General features: G+C 40.9%; 1 protein-coding gene across 2 annotated transcripts; it reads left to right on the top strand.

Moving 5' to 3' along the window:
• The first annotated feature begins 262 nt into the window (after window positions 1–262).
• On the top strand, window positions 263–8,403 carry aadat (aminoadipate aminotransferase). Of its 2 annotated transcripts, none has more exons than XM_070854660.1 (14): window positions 263–357; window positions 765–836; window positions 1,416–1,584; window positions 2,180–2,312; window positions 2,771–2,845; window positions 2,941–3,150; window positions 3,367–3,432; window positions 3,602–3,684; window positions 4,667–4,763; window positions 5,659–5,720; window positions 5,885–5,949; window positions 6,451–6,557; window positions 7,798–7,899; window positions 8,065–8,403. In XM_070854660.1, the coding sequence occupies exons 2-14, from the start codon at window positions 770–772 to the stop codon at window positions 8,104–8,106; spliced, it is 1,278 nt and encodes a 425-aa protein (XP_070710761.1). In that variant the 5' UTR covers window positions 263–357; window positions 765–769; the 3' UTR covers window positions 8,107–8,403. The 2 variants fall into 2 exon arrangements, with proteins under 2 accessions (XP_070710761.1, XP_070710762.1); XM_070854661.1 differs by lacking the exon at window positions 263–357 and adding an exon at window positions 358–393.
• The last annotated feature ends 1,738 nt before the right edge of the window (window positions 8,404–10,141 follow it).

Genomic DNA, 10,141 nt, shown 5'->3' with positions numbered 1-10,141 from the left:
CGGAAGTTCGCCTACTTCGTCACTTCCGCTCATTTTCGGCCGTTGGAAACAGTTACCGCCCCCTCGTGACAACAAAATAAGAATAACCCGGCAACTAACGTAAGGGACTTCACAGCGGTAAAGATTTACATCCATTTTCTTTATTGCGAATTAAACTTGCTAGTTATGTGACTCCAACTTAAACAAGAAAGCATTAAAAACGTAGGAAGATACTCGCTCGGTATGATTGTGTTTTTGTTTTACAGACTGGGTAATGTAGTTCACGTAGCGAGCGTCACAGTAAGAAGTCGATGCTTCGAGGAAGCAAGAAATACATTAACCAGAATGCCCCGGGGCGGTGAAGCTGAGATACGCAAGGTCAGTTACACAGCTGAACGTGGTCCAGCCATTACCGTAACTACTGCTAAGTTTATTAAATTTAAAGTCATTGTAGTGTCCCAAAGTCTCTCTGTCTCCGTTAGCTCACTTTAACACAATTTATTGTTTACTCATCTTACGTTACTGCTGCTCTGATAAACTTAAACTCCGTCGTTTAACGCAAACCAAACATTTAACGTTAATCTGCCTGCAAACATGTTGAAAATGGGAATTAATTACACGGGATTCTTTTAATAAGTTACACTGTTTTATATAGAAACTGAAATAAGACGTCGCTAACTGTTTTCAGGCATTTCAGCAACAGGCGGAACCTGAATGAATGAAAAAAAATCTAATGTATTCATCTGTGTGTGAGTAGAAACTAATCTGATTTTATAATTTTGCAGGAATCATGAATTACGCCCGGTTTCTGACAGCTGTTAGCGCAGCCAGGAAGCCCTCCCCCATCAGGATGCTGAGTGAGCATTTCATTTTCAATAACTCATCTGAACATACTCACGATTTTATATTAAGAGGCAGTAAAGTGAAGATCTGTGGGTTTTAGTCTGTTGACTGGACAAACACGCAATTTGAGGGTTTCATTTTGGGCTTTAGGAAGCAGTGATGGACATTTACTTCTATTTTCTGATGTTTTATAGACCACAGAATCAGTTAATTATGAAAACAATCGGCCCATTAATGGATAATGTAATTGTTAGTTGCAGCCCAAGCAAGATCAAACACATACTTGTTAAGTGGGGGAAATAAATGCCTTAATTACAACCAAATTCTACCTTGTTTCAGCCTAAATGAAGAAATATTTGAGGTAATTTAGAAACAGTTTCTTTACAGTCAGTCATCTGTATTGGCGCTAAAAATCTACTATTTTTTCACCTGCAAACTCTCCAGATGTGTTCACTGGTTACTGGTTGAGAGCAAGATATTAAATAACTCCCTTCTAAGGTTTTTTTGTTGGTGTAGCTTATACTGGGGGTTGTAGCTGAATGTCTGTGAGCACTCTCTTAACGTAGGACCACATTCTTCTCTGTCTCCGTAAGCCGAGCTCCAGCAGCGGTCACCTCCGTCCCTGATCTCGCTGGCTGGAGGAGCGCCCAACCCCAACACCTTCCCCTTCCAGTCAGCGTCCATTACGGTGAAGAACGGACAGACGGTCACCTTCGACGAGGCGGCGATGAAGAGGGCTCTGCAGTACTCTGCCTCTAATGGGTGAGACATCAACACAGGGACACTTGTTTTGTAAAATCAGTCTCCTAAGACATGAAGAGAGGCATTAAAATGTGCCGATAAATACTAGATAAAGGCGATCATTACTTTTTCATCAGCACTTCTGTAAACTTTAGAGATGGTTTATATGGGGCGCATAAAGATTAAGACACATTAAGACATGGGCTGCAATGTCTCTCTTTTGAATCCAGTTGAGACTATTTGTTGCCTCTCCCTCATTTCCTGTCATCTATCTCCACTGTTGCTATCAAATAAATGCATGAAATGCCCCCAAAAATAATGATGAAAGTTAACACACAAAGGACAAATCTGGACTTTAAACCCACACACCTTCATGTCCAACTTCACAGCTCTTCAGAGTTTGGCGCTCAGATCTCTCTGGAGTTTTATGTTGATGTGGAACATGTTTTGCAAAGCAAAGACCTTTCTTTTGTCTAAATTGAGCATTGGTTGGATATTTAAATACTGGTGGGATGTAGCGCAACAGAAATGTACTGTATTCATGTAAAAAAAAACACAGGTTATTACAGTCTGTTGTGCAGTAAGTCTCGAAAAAGTCCTAATTCCATTCCTGTAGAATACCGGAGCTGCTGACGTGGATGAAGAACCTGCAGAAGAACCTCCACAACCCACCGACTACTGGCTACACCCCCGAGAACGGCCAGATGGACATGTGTGTGACCACGGGGAGCCAGGAGGGGCTCTGTAAGGTACAGTTGCCACCAGCCGTGATGCAGCTCTTCACTTTCACTCCTGCTGTTTGCATAAGGACATGAAGACGTTAGTGTCATTAAGATCCTCTAACAACTCAAAAACACACGATTACAGTGTTTCATCAGCTTAATACTTCAGTACTTTTCGTGATTTTAGGAGAATTGCTTACAAACATAGTTTTGAATTGAAGTCATGTTTCAGACGTCTACAGAAAACGATGCATTATCTCTGTAGATAGTCTGTCTGACAGGGATGTGTATGAATAGATATTTGTTCATGCTCAGAGCATATAAAACATTTTTCAGTGAAATCACATCATTGTAATATCATTACATTATTACACATAATCTGTCTAATTTGGCGACAGATTATTTCTATTTAAACCCCTTTAACTCCAGTGTTAACTTGGAAATTCATGTTCATAACAAATAGTCCCGTTTGTCTGCTGTTTTAGGTGTTTGAGATGCTGGTTAACCCCGGAGACAACGTTCTGCTGGATGCACCCACGTATTCAGGCACCCTCGCGGCGGTGAGAGGACTTTCTCTTTTTAAAACAACTCAAAAATTAACTTAAATTTTTACTCAATCTCCTGTAACCATCCAACTTTCATTTTTCCTCTGTAGCTCCAGCCGCTCGGCTGCAACTTGATCAATGTTCCCAGCGATCAGCACGGCATGATACCTGCAGCGCTGAAGGAGGTTTTGTCTCGGTGGGACCCTTCAGAGGTCCACAAGCCCGACAGTACCGTTCCCAAGATCCTCTACACCATCCCAAACGGAGGAAACCCCACCGGTGCCTCCATGACGGCTCAGCGGAAGGAGGAAGTGTACAAGGTTTGTCTCCCCTGGAAAGTCACTCGTTCAGACTGAGATATGACTGCATGCACTCACTGCAGATGAAGCTGCACTTCATGAATCACTCTGACTCCCTCTCAGCCTGATTTATGCAAAGCAGCTGGGGAAACTCTGACTCTACTAATTAGAGCTTGTTGTGAAGCTGATTTCCCTGCAGAGTCACTCTGTCCTTTTCTATTAACGTCTCTCTAATAGCTGGCGAGGCAGTACGACATGCTCATCATCGAGGATGACCCGTACTACTTCCTGCAGTTTGACAAGGTACAAAGAGTTCACTCACATCCTCTTTTGGGTCATTTAAAGAGGTAAAATAGTTCTTTAGTCTCCTTTGTTGTTAGGCTATGATCTGATCTCAGCAGTGTCAGTGGGAAAACCATGACTTAAGTTTACAGTCTACACTGATTCATGATTTGTCTTGTTTATTTGGCAGCCGTGGGCTCCCACGTTTCTCTCCATGGATGTTGACGGGAGGATCATCAGGACAGACTCCTTCTCTAAGATCCTGTCTTCAGGGTGTGTGTCTGAATCTGTGTGTGTGTGCGTAAACCCAGTGTGTGTGAAGCTCGACTGTTTATTATTTAAGATTTGTTGACTCTGCTCTGCTCTCACAGTGTTTGTGCTTTTCCTTTAGCGAGTCAGGGCCTGATATCCTGTAAACAGGATGTGTCTGAAATCCTAATTCTTAAGCATACAATCATATCTTAGATAGTAGTGTGCCTCAGACTTTGTGCCTGTCCGTGTATATTTACATTAACCGTCATCTAAGCCATTTATTAATTGATTTTCTTAACCTGTCATGATCAGAGTTGTTTCCACTTTCAGCAGCCTATAAAAGCGTAAAAAAGTGATAATGTTGCATTGAAGAGAAACTGGAAACTTTGTTAAGTAAGCAATTATATAATCTGCATGGATGTGTTGGGCAAAGACACTGAGCTGGAGGAAAGGATGTCGTCCGAGAAAGACTTTTAGACTGTAAAAACACTAAGCATCATATTTTTTAACAATATTACAAACACATTCTTTCACATTTACATCATTAAGCATCTTAAACTAAAATAACTAAACTAAGTTTACCAGATTAAAGTCCTAGAAATCAGATGTTTGACAAAATCATAACGATTTGTTATGCTTAGAGCCTCACAGATAAGGATAATTTGTTCTGTTTTTGGTAGACACATTTTCTTTCTTGTCAGTCAGGAAAGCCAAATCAGAATTAGAGACTGCATTTATGAATTTAATTCTTAATTAGTCATTTCATATTAAGAATATTTTACTTTGAAAGACCAGGTAACACAAACTCAGCTGGTACATAGAGCCACATACAAGGAAATAAAAAGAATTGTGATGTGCACCAGGGCCATTTTTTTTAGTTTAATGATTCAATGTTTCAATTAATTTCAGGCTAAACATTAGGTGCACGATGTCTCCCTGTGGTAGAAGTGTTATGCATAACTACACTAGCATGTTTACGTCTTTGTGTGTCTTTCTGTCTCAGGCTGAGGATAGGCTTCGTGACTGGACCCAAACCATTGGTTGACAGGGTGGTGCTGCACATCCAAGCCTCCACAATGCACACCAGTACCTTCACACAGGTGAACAAAAACTTAATTACACACCACCACACCCTGCCTAAACAGTTTGCATGACTGGTTAACTGCAAACAGCTTTTGGCTGCAACTCTGTCAATTATTGATTCACATTTTTTCCTGTGAAGAGGAAAGTTTAACTTGAGATCGTTTACTGCATTTACTCAATGAATGTAGTTTTTTAAAAAAGCAGAAATTTTGTTGTATGTCACAGAAAATACCTTTGAGGCTTTCTGTGTGACGACCTCCATCGACTTGGCATCTAAATGGTGTAAAAAATACAGCAAAAGATTGGAGAACAGACACAGGACTTCACCATGCAGCAGGAAGCACGCATTAGGCAGGTTCGGCTATGCGTGCTCTCCATATGCCGAGCATGTTTTCGAGCAGAGTCACTCTGTTCACTCTGTCAGCTGCTGTTTCCAACCCTCAGGCACATCCGATTTGCGCCAACACAAAACTCACCAGTGAGACTGGGCGTCTTGTCACATTACAGCCAAAATAAGAAGTTGCAGTGTGTCTGACTCAGCAGTAGCCGGAGAGGTTTTAATAAGGAAGGAGAGATTAATTAGGATCTGCTGTCATCCGCCTCTGATTCAATCCTCGCCTCTGCTTTTTCATCTAATCTGGACTAAAATGTTGGCATTAAAACTGCATGTACAAAATGTTCATTCTCTTTCATGTGATGACACATTGGAAACATGAACAGGCCAAAACAAACACTTAAAGGCTCTGTTGTGAAACAAAGAAGGTTTGTTTTGCTCCAGATGCACTGCTGTACTAATCCAGATACAGATCTGAATGTGGATTATCTGCTGCAGGGACATTTTACAGTGAAATTATTTTGTTCCATGTGCCAGTCATTACATTATGTAACCTGTGTCCTGCCTCCTCCTCTCAGCTCATGGTGTCACAGTTGTTACACAGCTGGGGCCAAGAAGGCTTCCTCCAACACATAGACGGGTATGTCACTTCCCACAATGCCACTGTGCAGCCACATCTACCCCGTATGACTGGTTGGACTAATTAAATAAACCAAGAGATCCATGTATAACACCCACAGTGCCTCCTAGATAACACAGCCACTCTTGCAGCGATGCATCAAAGTGTTTTCTTTCCTCTCACAGGGTGATTGAGTTTTACAGGAAACAGCGCGATGCCATGATCAGCTCTGCAGACAAGTGGCTCAAAGGTTTGTGGAAAACTAGAGAAACGCATTATCTTCACCGTAGGGCATCGCCTTTTGAATGGTAATTTTTTTTGCCTTTTGAGTTTAATGTACTGTAAATTGTCTCTATCATGTCAGTAGTTTCTAAGCAGATATGACAGCAGGCCAATCACAGCGTGAAGTTGGTGTGGACGTCAGATTGTTGGCTTCGGAAAGTTATAAAAGTAGTCGAGGTTGTCTGAGTCACAACAGGACAGTATGAGGTGTCCTGGAGCCACCACCTAGTGACCAGTTGAGGAACTACATGTTCCATATTTATTCAAGTGGATTCATGCCACTTGTAACAAAAATCACTACATTTGTGAAGGTGTAAACTACCTCAGTAGATTATGTGCAATCTAGATTTAGCTGAAAAGATTTTTTAGACCACAGGAGGAAAACCGTGACTGTGATTATGACTCAGAAAACACACCCAGGGTTTTCCTTTTTCTCCTAATGTGTGTATTTCTGTGTGCGCTTGTATAGATGTTGCAGAGTGGCACGCCCCATCAGCAGGCATGTTCCTGTGGATCAAACTAAAGGGCATAGCTGATACCCAGCAGCTCATTATGAAGAAAGCCTTGGAGAAAGAGGTCAGCACGCACAAACACACAACTCAGTCCCATTGTATTTCAGCTCAATCCTTCTTTTTGTGATTTATTATGGAACAAAAACCCTATTAACTATGTCCACTGATGGTTAACACACACCTGCTGTACTCTAATACGCCAACAGCAGGTACCTGGAATGCATTTCAGTGCTTTTTCCTCTCTGTGTCTCTCTGTCGGACTGTTTGTGAGCAGATGTTTTAGACCAGGGGCGAGGCAGGTTTTGTGTGTGAATAGAGTGTAGGATGGTGCATGTAAAGTGGCCATTATGCACACTGTGAGTGGGTTTGGCAACCGACCGTTTTCCCCTCCCACACACACACACACACACTCGGTTTGTAAATCCCTGCTAGCGAATAGCTGAATAGCGGTGTATAAACAACAGTGGGTACAATCAGGCTTTTCCAAGGTCTGCACAAAAGGCTTCTCTCCTCCAGTCCAGGACATTTAACAATGTCTACACAGCAAATAGCAAAGACTCCAGAGTCTTTGTCTCAACTCCTCAGATCTTAAATTAATTTACCAAGACAATCCCCGTCAGAGCTTTATCTTTGCTTCAAAGCTGTAATAAGTAGAAATATTTCTGAAAGCTGTTAAAGGAATATTTTGCATGAACGGCCCAACACCTGCAATGTGGTTACAGGAAACGGTGACTTTAACTCGTGTGGTCAGAGGGAAATGTGGGACCTATTCCTGAAAAGTGATCAGGCTGAAATTAATGAGTGAACTTGATAAATAAAATGACAACACCCACAAAAAGTACTTATTCTCTTTGTCTTTTGTCCCCTGAATATTGGACACTGAGGGTGTGAGGAGTGTGGTGTGATGCCAAAACCAATAAATATATTATGTTAAAAGAAAAAGAAAGGAATAGTTTGTTATTTTGGCAAAATAAAAAACGTTATATCTCATTTGTTTCATCTGTACAAGCACTGAGGTGTATTTTGTGGTTTACGTGTAGGACTTTTTTCATGGCTGGTGGCTTAAAAATCTATTTTTGTCAAGTTGTCGTCATTTTTATTTTATTTTGCTGTCCTGAATGTTCCCACGTAACACAAACAACTGCTGATAAATACAAAAAACAGTTTTCCAATATCGTTCTCTGTGCCCTTGGATTCAAGAACAGATCAGTCGTGTAAATACTGTGAAAAACACAGAAAGCAATGAAATTATTCAGTAACGTCAGTCGTGTGTGTGTGTGTGTGTGTGTGTGTGTGCACTAAAGGTGTTGCTGGTTCCTGGAGGCGTGTTCATGATCAACAGTAGTGACCCCTGTCCCTACGTCAGAGCGGCCTTTTCTCTCTCCACACCAGAGCAGATTGATGAGGTATACACACACACACACACACACACACACACACACACACACACACACACACACACACACACACACACACACACACACACACACACACACACACACACACACACACACACACACACACACACACACACTGACTGACTGACTCTAATGTCTAAAATCTTTCCGCAGGCTTTCAGGAGACTCTCCTCTCTCATCAAAGAGGCTTTGTGATCTTTCTCTGGCTGATGCTGCACTTTTTTAACTTATTGTTGAAGAGTTTTATGTTTAGAATATATCAGTAAGTAAGTAAAACTTCAAAACAGTCTTCTGACTATATTGAAGACTTACTAACCTTTTCTGTAACCTTTTCGATGTGACTGGTGCTGATCACCGAAGGCCTTTTGGAGCCATCGGTGAGTTTCTAGAAAGAAGAAAAGTATACGGTTGATAGCCTTTATCATTGCACTACACAGTGAAGATGTCTTTATCTCTCCATGTACAAAAAAGTAAATAATAGCTTTTATATCATTCTGTGTTTTGTTGTTTCTGCAAACTGACCTGTTCGTGACTGCAGCTCCACTAAAACCTCAAAACTTCAAACACGGTCACACCTGATCAAATAGCTCCGGTTAGTTTTCCAGTTTCCTGTTAAAATGTTGTGGATAATCTATAGTTTTTTAATTTGTCACTTTATGAATTGAAGACAGTCCTCTGAATCATCATTAAAGCTTCTTGACTGGACAAATTAATCTTTTAGCTCAGATGTTTGTTTTTTTCCTCTGAAAGGGTAAAAACTCCACTTTCGGTTTCACATCCATATTCTTCTTAAAACTACAAGTTAACGCTGTTTCCTCTTCTCTGTGCATGTTAGAACAGTAAAAACTGAAAAACCAACTAAGAGGCTATACTAAGAATGATTTTGACTGTTATTATTGGTCACAGAAAACATTTGTGGTTCATTTTTGTGGCTGAAGTGAACATTCGGCTGTTGCAGCAGGAGGATAGTGTTTCTCTCTCTTTGTTTTCTGATGACCTTTAAAAAATCCAAGTTCAAGTAAAGAAAAACGTCCTTTTAATGCGAAAATGTCATGTCTTCATATATATATATATATATACACACACACACTGGAAAGCTATGAGATAACAGCACCTGCTGACAGCTGCAGGGTCCGTCTGTTAGTGGGAACTGTTTTCTTTTCCTTTGTACAGACTTTCTCCCTGCTGTGTTTGTGTTTAGCACTGAAACATCCACCCGCAAAGGAAAACGGGGTCATGAGGGCCGGCTTAAAAGTCAGCCTTTTTTTTCAACACGTTTACTGTGAAGAAAAGTATTCAAATAGTCTAATAAAGACTGCAATATCTCTGTGTAGAAACACTCCATCAAAACTAGACGTCTGTGAATTAAGTGTTAAATCATGGAGTCATAAATGTGTGCAGTCTAAAATTAAAGATATTTCATGATTGTATCGTATGTTTGTATGTAAAAGTTTAACACAAAAATAATTACTTGGTTCAGGGGTTAGACACTTGAGTAAAAGTACCAAACTCCCTCTAAGTTTTTGGAAATTTAAGGTATTGCACATTGTGAAGTGATACATACATGGAGCATTATTGACCTGGAGTGATTGCGGAGGCCTTGGCACAGAGTGTCGATTTCAGACTCGTTCTGTTGCTTCAAGGTCAGTCGGTTATCAACTCTAGCACACAAACGAAGAGGCCGTGCAGCCCCGATAACCCTGACTTAGTGATTATCAGGAGGTACTTTTGTTTCAATGGGTATTTAGCTGCTTCCTCCTGCTTTTAAAGCCCCTGGTCATTTTTATTGCATTGTTTTGTTATGCTGTCCACAACACTACAGTCCACTTCAAGAGCCTATTCATAGTCCAGCCTTTTAGCTTTAATTAATAATACAGAAGGAAAATAGATTCATACCACAGTCCATTTACTTGTCATTGTGAGCCGTGTCTTAAAGCAGGCGTGCACAGAAGGGTGTACTAACTACACTACAAAATTCAATGTACTTACATCTAACCTTTATGTGGGGAAGGTTTCCAAATGCAGCACTCTGTGTCATGGTCGATGGTGAGCTGGGAAGCTGCCCGGAGCCTCAATGCCAGGCTGTGCAAATATACAACAAAAGTACAGATGGGTGATAAATAAAAGGACAAATCCACAGGAAGTTATCAACAAGCTCAGCTGTATGGAGCATTTCATCTTTTTAGCTCAGTATCTTTTGGCTTTCTGGCTCACATCTCTTCCCTCGTTG

This window comes from Pempheris klunzingeri, chromosome 23 (genome assembly GCF_042242105.1).
Source record: "Pempheris klunzingeri isolate RE-2024b chromosome 23, fPemKlu1.hap1, whole genome shotgun sequence".
NCBI lineage: Eukaryota > Metazoa > Chordata > Actinopteri > Acropomatiformes > Pempheridae > Pempheris > Pempheris klunzingeri.
The sequence above is the reverse complement of the archived record's forward strand: the minus strand, read 5'-3'. Positions and strand labels throughout refer to the sequence as shown.